Source organism: Phyllostomus hastatus, unplaced genomic scaffold (genome assembly GCF_019186645.2).
Source record: "Phyllostomus hastatus isolate PE091 unplaced genomic scaffold, TTU_PhHast_1.1 phas_scaffold_21, whole genome shotgun sequence".
NCBI lineage: Eukaryota > Metazoa > Chordata > Mammalia > Chiroptera > Phyllostomidae > Phyllostomus > Phyllostomus hastatus.
In genome coordinates, this window is record NW_025334017.1 from 24,848,645 (window position 1) to 24,867,701 (window position 19,057).

General features: G+C 32.5%; 1 protein-coding gene across 25 annotated transcripts in view; it reads left to right on the plus strand.

Annotated features, from left to right (window-relative positions):
* The window catches only part of RIMS2 (regulating synaptic membrane exocytosis 2), a 467,197-nt gene that overhangs the window by 93,311 nt on the left and 354,829 nt on the right, over positions 1–19,057 (plus strand). For 14 of the 25 annotated variants that reach the window (XM_045861580.1, XM_045861553.1, XM_045861554.1 and 11 more), the window contains 2 exons: positions 2,990–3,200; positions 13,568–13,579. In XM_045861580.1, coding sequence (XP_045717536.1) covers positions 2,990–3,200; positions 13,568–13,579 — 223 coding nt within the window. The remainder of the gene's footprint in view (positions 1–2,989; positions 3,201–13,567; positions 13,580–19,057) is intronic. The other 11 variants (XM_045861549.1, XM_045861540.1, XM_045861558.1 and 8 more) reach the window with 1 other exon arrangement.

The window sequence follows — 19,057 nt, forward strand, 5'->3', positions numbered from 1 at the left end:
TTTCTGTCTATTCTTAGTTTGCTGAGTCTAGTGATTTTTAGCATATTTTGACATAATTATGTTTCTTTCCCCTTAGTGTGTTAATATGGTGAGTTACATTGCTTACATTTATTTTATTTAATTTAAATTTAATCTTTATTGTAGTTTTTCTATTGCAATTTAGTCCTCTTACAGGGTGTACAATTTTTTGGCGTCTCTGAGCCAAACTGGAAGAAGAAGGGTTGTCTTGGGCCACGCATTAAATACACAAACACTAATGAAAACTGATGAACAAAAAACGATTTTAAGTAAATTTACAATTTTGTGTTGGGCCACATTCACAGCCATCTTGAGCCACATGTGGTCCATGCACTGTGGGTTGGACACCCCTGCACTCACCTTCCCCCCAGCAATTACCGCACTGCTGTCCATGTCAATGTGTCCTTCTTCCTTTGTGTATTGCTTAAATTTAGAAATTGGAATGAAACTTGTAGTTCCAGGATAATCATCATCTATATGTGATATATTATTATTTAACTTATTTCTAGGTTTGACTTGCTAATATTGTATTGAGAATTTTTACATTTTCTCATGAGGAATATTATTTATAGTTTTCTTTTCTTGTCATATCTTTGTATGGTTTTGGTATCCAAGTAATGCTGGCCTTAGGAAATTAATTAGGAAAAACTTCCTTTTTTTCTATATTCTGGAAAAGATTATGTAGAATTGGTATCATTTGTTCTTTAAATGTTGGGTAGAATTCACTGATGAAGTCATGGAGAACTTGCTTTATTTTTGAAAGGTTTTAAAGTATGAATTAAATTTATTTAATAGATACAGGACTTGTCAAGCTATTTACGTCTTCTTGAGTGAGATATGCTAATTTCTAACTTCTGTCTTTCAAGGAAATGGTCTGTTTCTCATGTAAGTTGTAGAATTTTATGGCATAGAATCATTTGCAGCATTCTCTTATAATCCTTTAAATTTAATTTTGTTTAATCATGGAGTCTATAGTGATATTTTCTTTTTTCTATAGGTAATTTTTGTTTTTCATTCTTTTTCTTGATCATTGCGCCTAGAGTTTTATTAATTTTATTGAAGTTTTTAAAAGAATAGCATTTGGTTTCATTGATTTCTTTTCTAATCTTTTTAAATTCCATTTCTCTACTTTTATGGGTTTAACTTTCTCCTTTTAGTTTTTGAAAATGTTTCTATATGATACATACAAGTAGTATCATACTTCTTTGATCTAAAAAACTTACTTTAAATTCTTTGCATCTAAGGTCTTCTGACAATGAATTATTTCAACATTTATTTGCTCGAAAAAGTATTTATTTTGCCTTTATATTCTTTTGAAGCATAAGTTCACTGCATATGGGGTGTTGGGTAAACAGTTCTGTTAGTACTTTATGTAGATGTTACTCCAAGGTCTATTAACTTGCATGATTTCTGAAGGATAATCTATTTCTTATCATTTGTGTCTTCACATAATGTGTCACTTTCTCTGGTGCTTTCATAGTTTTTATCTTTGGTTTTTATCAGTTTAACTATGATGTGTCTGTGGGTGTGTGTGTATGTGTGTGTATTTAGTTAGTATTTGTTCTATAAAGGATTCTCCGAGATTCATGTGTCTGTGATGTGGTGGGTTTCATTAGTTTTGGAAAATTCATGAGCATCATCTCTTCAAATATTTCTTCTGTTGTGTTTTTTCTTTCTTCCCCTTCTGGAGCTCTAATCTCACATATGTCAGATCAGTTTAGCTCTTGGATCGCTCTTGGATGCTCTGTTTTTTTTCCCTTTTACTCTTATAATTTTTTTAGTTGAAATAATTTTTATTGACTTATTTTAAAGTTACTGATCTTTTCCTTACATTTTTTCAAGCATACTCATGAGCTCATCGAATAAATTCTTCATCTCTGATGCATGTTTTATATTTTTAGAATTTCATTTTAACAGTTTCATCTTTCTGCTTTAATATCCCATCTGTTTATGCGTATCATCCACATTTTTCTATATATCTTTTGCCTTAACAATTTTAATTATTGAAAAGTCTATGTCTAATAATTTCATTATCCTTGTCATTTTGGAATGTAATTATATTGGTTATTTTAACTCTTGACAGTGGGTTGCTTAATCCTTTTTATTTCCCCCTGAGTCTCATGGTTTTGCACAGTATTTATGTTTTAAAGTGGACATGTCTTTTCTGTCACACCATTAGTGTTGGGGATTAAATCTCCAATCAAGTCAGGAATTCAGATAGGGTTGGAATGGGAGTGACATTATTTATATCTTTGTAAATCCTAAGTGAACCTAATTATAGTTTCAAAACATTTTCAACTTTTCTTATAAAAACAATGAAAGTTATGTCACTATTTTTAACTAGAGTAAATATCTTTTACTGAGTGTCTTTTTTCTTATCCTTTATCTTTCAAGTAAAATTTGGCCTTACTTTTATTTGCTCATCCTTATTTTGTAGGATCTTAATATTTCACAGTGTTTTTATAGCCGACTAATGTCCAGACTGTTGAACACGTTTAAACAGTTGGCGAGAGCGCTCATTCAGTGTGTACCCCTCTGTCTACATTCTTAAGATCACTCAAGCTGAGATTCTGTGTCAGTGATTTGAGTTTCATAAGTTTTGGCTTCATTGTGTAAGTCAAATTAGCTCCCTTTGTTTTGAAATTAAACTGTTGAAAAATAACATGGTAAATATTTTAGAGTGTATGATTGAAAATATATCGCAAATGGTAGGTAGAAATTTTACAACTATATTCAGAGAAATATCTCCATATTAACATATATTGTATTCATTTGTTCTTAAATTAACATGTATGTCAGAAGGCAGAATTGGTTGCATCACTTACGATGTTATTCCATCATTAGAAAATTAAATTTTTATTCTTTTCTCACTCTGTGGATTTTTTATATGAAACTGTCTACACATTGTAGTGATAGTTATTTGTTTTAGACCTTCAGGAAGCCAATGTTTTCTTATCTGTTTTCTTTGCAGAAAACTTCATCAGCAGTTTGAAATGTATAAGGAACAGGTAAAGAAGATGGGAGAAGAATCACAGCAGCAGCAAGAACAGAAGGGTGATGCTCCAACATGTGGTATCTGCCACAAAACAAAGTTTGCTGATGGGTGTGGCCATAACTGTTCATATTGCCAAACAAAGTTCTGTGCGCGTTGTGGAGGTCGAGTGTCATTACGCTCAAACAAGGTACAGAAATGAAAATCACACATAATAATTCTCTTATGATTAAGCTTATTGTGAGTAAAATGAAAAAGACAACTGAAATTAATATTCAGATTAACCAATAAACAAAAACCTTTTCTAGCATCTTCATTCTACTTAAAAGCAATTTTTATTTATTTCTGTGGGTTAAAAATATATTTGTTTCATTGTTTATGTCCTTTAGTTTATGATTTTATTTAGAAACATAGAATCTTAGGCTCTCAAAGATGATGAATAGAATTTAGAGACCAAATGGTCTACTTCCTTTATTTTACAGGTGCAGAAAGTTCATTTTTAAAGTCACAAAACTGTTTAATATTAGAGTTGTGACACAGCCTTTTCCATTGCCACACATAGTTTTATAAACTTTGTAGATATACTCTTCCTTTGGCTGCTGTTTTATTTCCTTTTGAAAGAGACTCTTTCCAGCTTTGAGATACTGTGTTCCATAATTTTAAAGCTTTTAAAACGACATTACCTTTTATTTTTGTCTTAACATTAATGAAATAAACATTATACGATGGAATTTTACAAAGAAATGTTAAGGAGGTGTTTCACATTTCTACTAGATTTTTGTAGGTCATCCAACCCCTTTAGAACAATGTTAATGCTACCCAAAGAATGTATGTTGAAATTAGTAAAAACAGTTTTTAAAAGTGTTTGTCTTAATAAGTTCTTTAGAATTTGCTTTTATCTTCTCACTAGTATCTTATCAATCATTCCTTTTCTTAGATGGTTTTTACATAGTAAGCTGATATCTGTACCTACATTACTTAGGCATAAGAGTGTTAATTTTGTTCTACTGTGAGATTTCAATTCTCTCTACATTTTTTTGCTCCCATTTCTCATTGTTTTGTTTCTATCTATTGATTTTTCACCCTGGTTTACATGATTATGTTTTTTCCCCACTAGTTGCACTGGCTAGAAATGGCAGTACAATTCTCAATAGAAGTGGTGAGAGCAGACATCCTGTCTTATTCTTGATATTAGGGAAAAGGCATTCAGTCTTTCACTGTTAAGAAATATTTTAGTCATCAGCTTTTCATAGATGCTGTATTCATAGTTTCTGAGAGGTTTTTTGTTTTTTTGTTTTTTTTTTTAACATCAGGAATAGATGTTGGATTTTCTCAAGTGCTTTTTCTCCATGTAGAGATTAGGAATCTCTAGAGAGATTCTAATCTTGTAGAGATTAGGAATGTGTTTTATTCTTTCTTTGTTAATGTGAACTTCATTGATGGATTTTGATATGTTAAACCAACTCTGTTTTCAGGATAAATCTCATTTGGTTATGATGGATGATCCCTTTTTGTATTAATAGGTTTGATTTGATCATATTTTGTGTACAGTATTTGCTTCTATGTTCGTGAGGGTTAGTGTCTATAGTTTTCTTTTCTTGTAATGTCTTTTCTTGGTTTTGATGTCAGGTAATGCTGGCCTCATAGAATGAGTTGGGAAGTAGTTCCTTCTCTTAAATGTTTAGAAGAGTTTGTGTAGAATTCGTATCACTTATCCTTTGATGTTTGGCAGACTTTACCAGTGAAACTGTCTTGGCATGCCATTTTATTTCGTGGGAAGGTTTTAAAGTACATTTTTAGTTTTTAAAGATAAAAAGATTATTCAGGTTATTATTTTTTTCTTGAATGAGCTTTGGTAGTTTGTGTCTTTCAAGGTAATTGTACAGTTCTTCATAAGCTGTCAAATTTATTGGTGTAAACTTTTTCACAGTATTGCACTATTATTCTTTTAATTTCTGTAGAATAGGTAGTGATTCCACCATTCCTGATATTGGTAATTTGCTGTCCTCTCCCAGTCTGGTTAGATATTTATCAATTTTGTTTATTTATTAAAGGACCAGCTTTTGGTTTTACTAATTTTTTCTCTAATATTGATTACATCTTTGGTCTTTATTATTTCTTTGTACTTTGGGGTTAGTCTTCTTTTTCTGATTTTTAAGCTGGAAGCTAAGGTCATTGCTTTGAGACTTCTTTTCTAATATAGTCATCATATGCTGTACTTTCTTTGAGATACTACTTCAGTGGTATCCTGTAAATTGTGTTGGCTTTTAATTTTCAGCCATTTTAAAATAATTTTCCTTTTCTTCTATGATCCATGGATAATTTATAATTATGTTATTTGTTTTGCAGATATTGGGGGTTTTCAGAGATCTTTCTGTTAATGATTATTAATTTAATTCTGTGTTATGCCCAGAATATACTTTGTATGCCTTGAATCTTTTGAAATGTATTGATAGTTATTTTATGGCCTAGAATATGATTTATTTTGATAAATGTCCTACATGAAAAGAATATATATTCTGCTAATTTTGGACAAACTGTTTTTAATTGTTCATTAGGCCAAGTTGGCTAATGGAATTATTCAAATCTACAATATCCCTGTTGATTTTTTCCTATTCTATCTATTATGAGAGGTATATTGAAATATATATACCTATACTTGGGTTTATCTATTTCTTCTTGCAGTTCTATCAGTTTTTGTTTCATACAATTTTAAAATCTGTTTTTACATGCATAAACATTTAAGATTATCGTATCCTCTTAATTAATTAACTTCCTTATCATTACGAAGTGACTTTCTTTACTCCCAGTAATATTGTTTGTTCTGAAATTCACTTTGTATTATATTAATGTAGTGTCTCCAACTTTGTACTGGGTAATATTAACATGATTTATGTTTTTCTGTGCTTTTACTTTAAACTTATTTGTGCCTTCATATTTAAAGTGCTTTCTTATAAATGACATATAATTGAGTCTTGCTTTGTTTAAAAGCAGAGAGTTTGACAATCTCTGCTTTTTAGTTGGTGTGTTTAGGCTATTTACATTTAATGTGAATATTGACATAGTTATGTTTTATTATAACATTTTCTTTTTTTTCTACTTGTACCCTCTGATTTTTGTTTATATTTTTCTTTTTCATTCTAGTTTTGATTAACCAAATATTTTTTCATTTTGTTTTAACTTCTTTGTTGGTTCTTTACATATAGCTTTTTGTTTTGTTATTTTAATAATTGTTTCAGGTTCGTGGTATGCATCTTTAAATTATCATAGTCAACCTCAACTGGTATTATACCATAGTGTCAATATATGTATAGTGTGAGAATATTGCAATAGTGTACTTCCATTTCTCTACTTTTGGACTTCCTGTTATTGGTTTGTTATGTATTACTTTTACCTATTTTTTTTAAGATTTTACTACTTTCACCTATTTTGTAAACCTCTCATGTACATTGTCAGTCGTTTTGTTTTAAAATTTTATCTTTCAATGAGTTTTACATAAGGGAAATAGTAGATATTTGCTTTTGTTGGTACCATTTCTAGTGACATTTATTAATTAATTTATTTATTTCTTGCAGATCTGTATTCCTATCTGGTATATATTTTATCTGCCTAGAGGATTTCCTTCCATTTTTTTTGTAGTGCAATCTGCTGGTGACAAACAGCTTCAACTTTTTATGCTGAAAATTTTACCTTTGGGTTTTTTAAAAAGATGTTTTTTCTGGATATAGAATTCTAGGTTGACAATTATTTTCATTAAATTTAAAGATGTTTCATGTTTTCTCCCTTTCACTTTTTCTAATGAGAAGTGTGATATCATTGTTATCTTTGATAGATTTTTCTTCATGCTTCTTGTGTTTGGAGTTTTTTGGGTGTGTCAATTTTTAGTTTTATAGGGTTTTAGAAGATTTTGGCCATTTTTCTTCATGTGTTTTTGCTGGCCCGTCCTCTCTTCTGTTATTTATATAATAGGCTGCTTAGAGTTGTCTTACAGTTTACTTACGTTTTTTCATTAAGTCAGATTTTACTTTGTGTTTTATATTATAAATTTTCTGTTGTTATGCCTTTAAATTTACTAATCTTTTCTTTGGCAATGCCAAATCTGATGTTATCATTCAGTGTATTTTTTTTTATCTTAGACATTGTAGTTTTTATATCTAGAATTTTAGCCCCAGCTGGTAGGGCTTAGTTGGTTGGAATGTCCTCCTGTAACTGAAAAACTGTGGGTTTGATTTCCGGTCAGGGCACATACCGGGCTTGTGGGTTCCATCCCTGGTTTGGACACATACGATCCCCAGTCCAGATGCATATGGGAGGCAACCAATCAATGCTTCTCTTTTGCATTGGTTTCTCTTGCCTTTCCTCTCTACCTTCCTTTTGCTTTAAAAGTAATACAAAAAAGTCTTTGGGTGAGGATAAAAAAAAATAGAATCTCAATTTTGGGCTTTTTAATAGCTTTTATAATCTATTTAACTTTTTGAACATATAGACTGCTCTATAATAACTGTTTTGATATTCTCCTTTCTTAATTCTACCAGCTCTGTCAATTTTGTGTTGGTTTTGATTAACTATTTTCATTATGGTATGCATTTTCTTGACTCTTGGCATGCTTGGTATCTTTTGTTGGATGCCAGGCATTGCAAATTTTACTTTCTTGGTTGCTGGATATTTTTTGTGTTTCTACGACTCTTCTTCAGCTTTGTCTGGGGTGCAGTTACATGGAAACAATTTGACACTTTCTCATCTCTTGTGACTTGTTGGATTGATATGGAGTAGGGCTCAGTTTAACACTGATTACTCTCTTCTACTAAGGCAAAGCTTTCATGAGTACTTTAGCCAGTGCCCCATGAATTCAGAGGTTTTTCTAGTCTTACTGGTAGGAAGGAACATCAGTTGTTCTCTTTAATCTTTCCAAATATTCTTTCCCCCGACTGTTGGGTGTTTTTTCACAGGCATGCTCACTGAGCATGACTACTTGAAGGGACCCTCTGCAGATCTCTGAGTTTCTCTCACAGTGTAGCTTTCTTTTTTCTGGTAACTTGTCTTATGACATCTTGTTGCCCTCCTCAGACTCTCAGTTTTAATTCATTGGACTCAGGGTGTCTGCTGAGCTGAACTTCAGTTCCTCTGTACTGCTCCGCTGCCTAAAAAATCTTCAAAAGCAGTAAGCTGGGGCAATTGTAGAGTTTATCTTGTTTGTCTCCCATCTATCACTGTCTTTTGTTGCCTGTATTCAATGTGTTGGAAGCCATTCTTTCATGTATTTTGTCTGTTTGATATAAGCAAGTGGAGAAATCAAGCCCTCGCTACCCCATTTAAGTCAGAAGCAGAAGTCTCTAATGACAGTGGGTTATAGTTTGCTTGAAAATATTTTTCTTGATTTCTAACACAGGTCCATTTATGCTGAGCAAAGTTTTAATCAATAAATTAAGTACAGTGAAAAATTGGAATACCCCTTGAAAATTGGTTGCAATTTAATTTACTATAAAATTCTATATGTTGTGGATTAGTCTGATGGAGATGGTTTATGGAAGAAGTGCTCCCTTCATACACACACACACACACACACACACACACACACACACAGAGATATATTTATATATATCTAGCTCTCTGAGGAAAGTGTCAAGGGAGTAATACATAAAAAATATAGTTTAGCTCAAGAAAGATAGCCTGGATTTTGAGATTATTTTTGTACATTTTCATTGAGGTAAGAAACCTGTCATAGAATGTCATAATTTGAGAGAAGGCAAGATGGTCTGTTAGGGACCATCTTCTTCTGATCACCGCATCTGATCTTCTTCTGGTGGGTTCTTCTTCTGAACCCACCATCTTCTCAGATCACTGGCCATCTGAATAAAGTGCCCATACAGATTAAAAACAAAAAAGAGTGTCATAACTTACTTGGGATAGTGTTCCTTTTAATGATATGTGTAAAGCTTGTCTATAGTCTAAATGAAAAAAAAAGTACTGAGTTCAATTTCTCTTTTTAAATTGTATCATTATGTAATAGAAGGCTTCTGCTTTCAGCATATGATGAATGCATTTTTTTGATTTATCAATGCCCCAATGGAATAAGCCCAGTGAAATTTGGTCATGCTACTCTAATGAAGTAGAATAATAAGAATACAAATATTTTATGGCTGAAAATGTAATTATAAAGCTATTTAAAATTAGGTTAGTGACCTTTTAAGAATCAAGATAAAAATAATCTTTTGTTTTAATTTTGAGGCTCTTAGATGTGGAGCCATCCTTAAAAATTATTTAATTCTTCAGGGACATATAGAAATTCCAATACAATATTTTATGAAATATTGCTTCCATTAACTTCCTTTTAAGATGATGCCCCTTTAATAAAAGCTATATATTTAGTCAAATTTTACAATGATGACTTTATAAGGGAGAAATTATTTTATAATCATAGGATGCTGACTCTAGCAAGAAAGACATTATGATAATTTACAATAAGGATTATTTTAAGCTTCAATGTGTGGCATCATTAATTTTTTTGTTTCTTTTCATTTTTGGCATGAAAAATTACCAGCTGCTTAATGGTTGATCTAATTTTTGATAAAGAACATACTTTTTTTAGAATTGTGCTGTTTAATTTATAAATGTTACAGATACGAATTTTGTATCATGAATTATCAGATTTGAAGCAGAATGAATTATAACTTTATAGTGATTGTAACAGAGAATAATGCTTCAGAAAGTCCTTTAAAATATATTGGTATGTGTGTTTTCAGTATATCAGTTGTTAAGAATGGAATAATAGTACTGATATGCTTCTGAATGAAGTAAATGAGTCATTAAGTATCATTTATATGAGTGGTTTTAATGACTAATATTTTAATTGTACATTGAGAGATAAAATAATGACTAGAGTATTTTTCAGAATTCTACTCAGTTCCTTTCTTTTCTTAAAATTTCAAATTACTGTGCTTACCTGCAAGTCGATAGTTAGTATGTTGGTGCAATATGCAGTAATTTCCCTTACATCAAAGGCAAGCATATAGTATGAATTTTCTTTTAGGCTTCATAGAATTACTATACCCCAGTATATTGGGAAAAAATTGGACATTCTCCAGGGAAAGGGTGGCTTCGTTTGAGAACATTAGGAGAACCAAGTTTAGTTCCTGCCCTGGTATCATGTGACTTTTGTTTGATGTGTTACGTCATGTCTTAGTGTTTCTGTGTTAAAAGTCTATAAAATGAAAGCATCATTCTAACTGATTTGTAAGGGTTTTTTAGGGGGTGGTTTAATATTTTATGATTTTTAAAATTAATATTAGATTGCTTATGCAATTCTTGAAGTACCTGAAAAGTATATTTATATAGCCAACTATTCTACCACTTAAACAATTTTTTAAAAGTGATTGAGAAACTTCATTAAGTCTCTGTTGTTACTGTGTCTAGAATATTGTGTGTTAAGCTTTGATTTAATATCCCTTCCTGCATTTATATAACATGGGAGTGTTGAGGCACCACTGTTTTAGAAAACTGTATTTGTAGGAATTTGAGGAATACATAAAGCAGGAAAACTTACTAGAATTTAAGTGCAAAACTTATCAGAAAAAGTACAGAAATGCACTCTTAAAGAAAGTGCATTTAAATCCAAATGATCCATGTGTTTAAAATAAAAGTATTCCTCCATACTAGGTTATTATTTATATTTACATGAGACTTTAATCAGTCTTTGTCCTAAGGTCCTTGGTAATATTTTATATTTGTACATTACCTTTGATTTTCAAGGAACTGAATTCCGATTTAATTGTTAAAAAGTTTAATATCACTTTTGTAAATACAGTGGAACTTCTGACTTGATTGTATTCCTAAAATCTGATTAGAAGATAATATTTATCCTTTTGTTTTGAATTTCTTTTCTTCTGAAGGTATGCAAGTTCAAAGAGGAGAACCATTTTGATTAGGGTCATTGTCCTCATTCTTTCTTTTTCTTTTAACAGTTTCCTAAAGTTATTTAATTTACTCTTATAACTTCAAATATTACATATATGCTGATCATTTACAGATACTGTTTTGCTAGCCAGATTATTTTTGAGTTCCCAATCCACTTCTATAGCTGCCTACTGAAATCCCTGCTTAACAGGCACCTCAAATCCACCTTATCTATGCCTGAATTCATTATTTTCCCCAAACCTGCTTCTTACATGTTCTCCCCTCCCTGCCTCCACCCCAAAGAATTGTTCTGTTACCCTCCCTGTTGCCTAGGCCTGACTGTGGAACTTCTCTACTTCTTCCTCCTTCTTCTTTCTCTTGCTAGTACCGTAATTCATACTACTCTAACATTTGTTTCTTACCCAAAATATTATAACAATTCCTAGTTCTCTCTGCTTCCAGACTTGTCTCCTTCCAATGGGCTTGAACATTGTAGCATTGTGAACATTCAATGTTCATTTAATAGCTAATATAATGTCTTATTTACAAATCATATGGTAGGTTTTGTGTTTATTTTTCTTTCTGTTGAAACATAATAAAGAAATGATGGCAGTAATATTTCAAGATATGTTTTAGCCAACTTTTTCATGTATACATCATAGCTAAAATTGAAGTTGTTTTAATCTGTTAAGAGGGATTAACTGTTTGCAAATTTATTAGTTATAATGTCAGTTTTTTCTTTTTTTAGAATTTTGCTTGACTTTTTTATTTTAAGATTTTATTTATTAATTTGTAGAGACAGAGAAAGAGAGGGAGGGAAACATCAATGTGTGAGAGATACATTGATAGGTTGCCTCTCATCTACCCCCAAATGGGGACCTGGCCTGCAACTCAGGCATGTGCCCTGACTGGGAATGGAACTGGTGACCTTTTGGTTCTCAGGCTGTCACTCAATCCACTGAACCATACCAGCCAGGGCTCAATTTCATCTTTTAATTAAAAAAAATTCTGTAGTGTGAGTTATCTTGTGAAAGTGTTATGCTTCTGAGATTTTGTCAGATATCAGTGTAGTTAACCAGGAACATATCATTAGTTCCAACATATCATTTATACTCTAGTTACATATTACTAACTACTTGTATTCCAAACATGCTAGTTTTGTTTTTGCTTTTGTGCTTTTTGCATATGCTATATTCTTTGCATAAGATGTTCTCTCTCACTGGTCTTACTGACATTCTCTTCATTATTCTTTAAAGCCCTGCTTATGTCACAGAAACCTTCTCTTAATGCTTTCTTTAAGTCCTGGTATTTCCTCTTTTATTTGCATTTTCCGTAATGTTTTGTTGTTCCCTCACTTTCAGAATATCTCTTTGTTCTGCAGTGATTTATTTCTCTCTCATTACATTTAATCCCTTGAGGTCAGAAACTGTCTTACTCATTTTTTTATGCCTGAGACTTCTAGTGTAGTGTCTGATACATATATAATGAGTGCTGCAAAAGTGATTTTTGTTGGACTCAATTGTTTTCCATAGATAAATGTCCTTGACTATATGCAGTAGCTTTTATATGATCTTTAGTTTTAACACTTGTAACAAAGCAGTCAAGAGTACAGTATTGTAAAGAATGCAATTCTGTCTCTTCTGCGCAATATCCTATGTTTTAATAGGCTAGACGATAAGATATAGAACTATTGTAGACACTAGTTGAGAGCTTTTCATTCTATTTTATTTAATTCTTGAAAAACCCTACAAAGTTTTGCAGAGTTAAGGAAATTGCACAAGACGATATACAGCTAAGGGTATTGTTTAAAAGGTGAATTTCAAGATAGGTCTTTCTGATTGCAAAATTTGTCCTCTTAGTCACAAGTACATACTGCTACCCATATTTTAGAGAAAGGGAACCTCAAAACACATGATTTTGACTTTTAATTTATAAAAGTTCTTATATTATAGTAGATTATTATTATTACATTATCACTTTTGCTATAGTATCATTATTTAAATAGAGATATGCAATAACTGAGTTTAATTTTATTATATCTAAAATGTTCTTTTGACCAAATCATATATTTGACCATTTTTATTTTCCATACTTATAATATTAGGAAGCTATGACCCAAAATTATCAATTTTAATCAGTAATTTATCTTTAATCACTTCTATGATTTTTTCTTTTTAGTAATAAATTTAGGAAACAAATTAATAGGACAGAGATGACTTTTAGAAGCAATATGCATAATTTATAGAAAATACATTTTGTCAACTTTTGCTAGTATATGATAAAAATAAAGATGAACAGTGATGCTGTGTTTTACTCTTTGTGCATAAAGCTTTTTTCTTTAACATTTTTCAGTTTTTCTTTCAGTTAATTGAATGTTTAATTAGGATTTCATTTGTGGAATGAACATTCTCCTTTTTTCTAATGTTTGGGTGTTTAATTGCTTTTATAGATTACTCTTAAAATATATAGTATATAGCATACTCTTAAATTTTCCTCTTAAAATGTGTAGATTTCAGTCAAAATGTAACTAGACTTTTTTAGAATTTTTATTTCACTAATAAGCTTTTAAAAACTCTTATTTGTTTTGAGAATGGAATTAATTATTTCTTTTTTGTTTTGTCTTTTCTGTCCTTTCGAACTTGCTTTCGTGGATATTCACACCAGGAGGACAAAGTGGTTAGAGTCTTTTTTCTGTCTAATATTATTTTCTTTCCTATTGTTGTTATTGCTAATTTTAATTTTATAGCTGTATTTAATTTACATACTTTTAAGTGTTTTGTTATAGTTGTAGTGCATGATAATCACTATATGTTAAGATATTTTAAGCATGATATTAGATTTTACTGAAAAACATATTATAGATGAAAAATTGATTACTTGATTCTGAAAGAGGCTTGCCTCTTTAGAAGTTAGCATTTTTAAAGAGATTTTATAGCATTATTCATTTTGTTAAGAATTCTTTTAATCTTACAGTATTTTCTTAAGCTCATCATTTTATTGGTCACAGTATTTAAAAGAAGATTCTGAGTTAGTATAAAGATTCAATATTTGTAATAACGAATGAATCACAATAAGATTGAACATGGATTTTTCTTAAGTATATATTCATTGTTGATTATAAGTATTTAATATATTTTAATTTTTAATATTTTTTAGAAATTGGTAAAGTCTATCTTGTATTCTTGTATTAAATATTAGACATAACTATAATTCTAAAATCCTTAAGTTTAGAGGGTTCAACTCTAGCTTAGGTTTTTACATTCTGTCAATTCTTGCCCATAGAGATCTGATTTGGATTTGGATTTGGATTTGGGTTTGCTCTAGAGACTGGTGACTTCCTGCAAACATAGATAAAATCTTTCTATTCTGAATCTTTTTGATGAGCCAAACTAAACTTGAGGGCTTTTCAAGTATCCCCAAATTTAAATTGGCATAAAACCCAAAGAGGATATCGTTTAGCTCAGCTCTTCTAAACAGTGACTTCTGTTTTTTGCCAGTTGAACCCTTTTTATATTCTCAGTCTTGAATTACTAGGCTGGGGATAATGTAGATGGTGGTAAATATTGAGGCGATTTCAGAATGAAATCTCTTGAGCAAAAGAAAAGGTCTTCAGGGTTGCTTTTTCTTTCTTTGTTTTTCACCTACAGGAATTCTGTCTTTTGAGGCAGACTAAAGATTAATTTCTGTAGACATGCCCCAGACTGTGCATTGTCCTCAATCCAGGGCAGATGTTCTAGAGAACCTGCCAGCCTTCTTCTACCAGCTTACCTTACTAGGTGACTCTCAAGTAGTGCAGTTCAGGCAATTCAAACATTTAGAATCTGTAGAGCTATTTTTGTGTCCGGAGTTAATACAGAATACATAGTGGCTTGGTTATTGTCTGTAGTTTTTTAAAAAAGTGAATTTATTGGGGTGACATTAGTTAATAAAATTGTAGGTTTCGGGTGCACAATTTTATAATACATCATCTATATATTTTATTGTGTGTTTGCCACCCCAAGTCATGTCTTCTGACAAGATTTTGTAATTAACAGTCTACATTTTAAAACAAGGATTGACTAACAGGTAAAAGTGTACTAATCTTAAGTGGATTTAGAACATTGCAAATAAAATGCAACAGGCCTTTTATGACATTTTTTTATGCAGTATTCTTCAACAGAACCCTCTGTGATGATTAAAATGTTTTATATCTTCACCATCTGATATAGTCTTATGTATCTATTGAACACTTGAAATGGGGCTAGTGTGACTGAGGAGTTGAATTTTTAATTTTATTGAATTTTAGCTAATTTAAATTTAAATAGCCATCTGTGGCTAGTGGCAAATGAAACTCCAAAGCCTGGGTAACAAACATTCTATCTATGACTGTTCACCCACAAAGGCAAATCTTGCACTCATACTGGCAGTGGAGATTAAAACTCTGTAGAACTTAAGAAAGATACATTTGCCAGTGCCAGTCTCTTATATAGCCAAGGAGGAAAATGGACAAAGGACATCTTCCCAAAGGGCAGAACTAGGGAATAGCAATGACAATAGCCCAGGGAGAACCTCCTAAATAGTTGCATTTGAGCCAGACAGATAGGATAACCAAGGAAATTAAGTGGTAGTTCATGAAAGGATTACTGTGTGCTATAGATGGTTGACCACTATGTATTTCTTATTCTTCCTATTTCTGAATGATAGTTTTTGTTGCAGTCCCCTGTTGTTTTATACTCCATCATTGTATATTGGATGTGTTGGGAACAGATAATTTGTCTTTCAGGGTATAAGTTCACAATGATCCACACTCACCCATGGTGGAAAGATTTGCTCTACCTCAAAGATCCTGGATTCAGAGCTAGATTTTATAACTAGATGAGATTTTGGGATTATCTCCCTTGGGAAGGGGTGAATGTGTTACATATAAAATTTATGTACAGAATGTTGAGTAGTTGAAAGAACAGACTGCTCTAGATCCTGCTCAGTGGCTATTCTAACAGTCTCAACTTCTCTGTTATAATATTTTTAGCTTTATTTGCAACTGGAAATGGCTTAGTTCTAGCAAATGAGATGAAGGAAATTTGTGAGGGCTTCTGGGAATTTATGATAGAAAAGATGTAGTTGGGACTGCCTTTTAATGCACAACTGATGTCTTGAGCTTCACAGGCCATTTGTGAAGATGAGGGAAAAGCTAAGAGTATTTGAGTCATTAATTATAACATTGTTGTGTTGAGCCACTGATCTAACACCATCGAACACCTTTCCTCAATGTGAGAAAAATATGCAACCCAATTTGTTTCTGCAACTGGTAGTCAGATTTTCTGTTGCTTATAGTCGAAAACATTCTTAATGGAAACATTAGTGGATTTCCAGTGTGTAACAGGGAAACTGTACAAACATCTAGAGTTGTTCTTTAGAAATATAGAAGTGAAGTAAAGATATACATTTTGATCATTGCCTTGGTACTCAGCTATCTGCTTTTGCTGTATATAATCTTTGAAGAATTAAGCTGACTTAATAAATCTCATATATGAGGGCTGTCCACAGGGTATCCAGCCATGCAATATGAAAAATATATGAGACATTTATTGAAGAAGATACAAGATATAAGAAACATTGCACAATGTTGCCTCAGTCCCCTCTAAAGTAGGCAACTTGGGACCTCACACATTTTTCCCAATCGCTATCAGCTGTCCTGTGGTATTTTCCTGAGTCTCATTGATGGTCTGGAATCTCTTCCTTTTCAAAGGTGATTTTGGTTTTGGGAAAAGCCATAAATCACAGGGTGCCAAATATGGGCTACAGGGGTGCTGAGTCACCTGGATGATTGGATATTTCACCAAACAACTCTGCATGAGACCTGATGCATGAGCAGGCATGTTGTGATGAAGCTGCCAATCACCAGGTGCCCATAGTTGCAGCCTTTTGAATTACCCGAATAGTGTCTGTTGAGGGATGTTCAAGCTTAACACAAAATTTGATGCAGATTTGTTGCTGTACTTGCTTCGTCATTTTGAATGCGACAGCCACACAGTACACATGCTCACACAACAGCATCTACCACCTCTGCTGACCAGTACAGTGAAGTCATCATTTTTCATGCATGGGCATTCTAGCCCACTTTCCTTGGCTGCCAGGTTACATCAGTGTCATGCAAACTGATCTTGTTTTATTAACAGTGGCTGGAGTTATTCCAGACAACCCTTGTATGGTTAGCTTTTATACAAACAGTTTCTAAAGTTCATGTACAATTTTATGTTTTCATCAGTAATATATGAAAGTTTGGTTACACTACAACCTCACCAGCATTTGGTGTTTTCAGTCTTTTATCCATTTAAATTGTTCTACTGAGAGTGAAAGGGTTTGGTTTTTATTTTCATTTCTTCAGTGACTAGTGCTGTTGCACATCATTGTTGTCTATTGGCTATTCATGTTATTTCACTTGTGAAATGTCTGTTTAAATGTTTGCTGATTTTTAATATTTTGCTTTTGTCTTTTTTTTATTGACTTGCAGGAGTTTCCCCTATGTATACTCTGAATCCAACTACCACATATGTGTATTAAGAATATTTTCCTAGTTTATTGCCTGGCTTTTCATTTCTTAATGATGTATTTTGGAGAACAGAGAAGTTTTAATTTGGCAGTCCAATTTATTAATTTTTTTCTTTCATATATAGTTATTGCTTTTTGTGGCCTAAGGCATCTTTGCATACTCCAAAGTTGCAAAGATATGCTCTTTGCCATACTTGCTTATTTTTTTCTGTGTGTTAGAATCAGTTTGTTTAGTTCTAAATAAGTCAGGTATTTTTTAAAAAAATTAGGATCATGTTAATTATGGATAAATTTGGGAAGAATTATTTTTATTATGTTACACTTACATATTTAAAATATGATTTTTGATTTCTTTATCTTCCATTATTTCCCCCAGTAGCATTATATATATTAATTGCACATATTTCTCAATAATTTATTTTAAAATTGTAAATGAAATACTCAATTACTTTTTCTATTTATTGTTATATAGGAATATATTAATTTTTGTATATTAATATTGTACACAGCCACCTTTTTAAATCGTTGACTTCTGGCCAAGATGGAGGCATAGGTAGATACACTTTGCCTCCCTGTACAGCTAAAAGAAAGACAAGAACAAATTTAAAAACAAAAAAAATAACCAGAACTGCCAGAAAATCAAACTCTATGGAAGTCCAACAACCAAGGAGTTAAAGAAGAAACATTCATTCAGACCAATAGGAGAGGGGGAGATGGGCAGCCAGGGCTAAGAAGATGCGCAGCAAGGTGTAGGCTGGCAGACCTGGGAAGGCAAGGTGGCGGCTAGAGGGCCAGAAGGTTCCATATTCACGTGTGGATAAACTGGGAGGAACAACTGTAGAGTGAGACAGACTGTGCACTTCAGGATTCCAGCTAAGGGAAATAAAGTCTCAAAACCTCTGGTTGTAAAAGTCCTGTGGGGGTTGCGGTGGCGGGACAAACTCCCAGCCTCGCAGGAGAGTTGTTGGGGAGACCCACAGGATCCTAGAACATACACAAAACCGCCCACCTGGGAATCAGCACCAGAAGGGCCCATTTTCCTTGTGGGTAGAGGGGTAAGTGACTGAAAGTCGTCCAAGAGCCAGTCAAGTGGCATTGTTCCCTCTTGGACCCCTCCCCCACATACAGTGCCAAAACACAGCAAAGTAGGTTGCCTCGCCCTGGAAAAACACCGAAGGCTCTGCCCCTTACAAAGTAAAGGTGCACTGAGACAAAGAAATATGACCCAAATGAAAGAACAGATCAAAGCTCCAAAAATAGAAGTAAGTAATGAAGAGATAGCCTATCAGATGCAGTTCAAAACACTGGTAATCAAGATGTTCATGGAAGTGGTTGAGTATGGTCACAAAATAGAGGAAGAAGTGAAGGCTATGCAAAATGAAATAAAGGAAAGTGTACAGGGAAGAAACAGTGAAGGGAAGGAAATTGGGACTCAAATCAACGGTTTGGAGCAGAAGGAAGAACTAAACATTTGGCCAGAACAGAATGAAGAAACAAGAATTCAAAAAAATAAGGAGAGGCTCAGGAACCTCCGGGACAACTTTAAACAATCCAACATCTGAATCATAGAGGTGCCAGAAGGAGAAGAGGAAGAGCAAGAAATTAAAAACTTGCTTGAAAAAA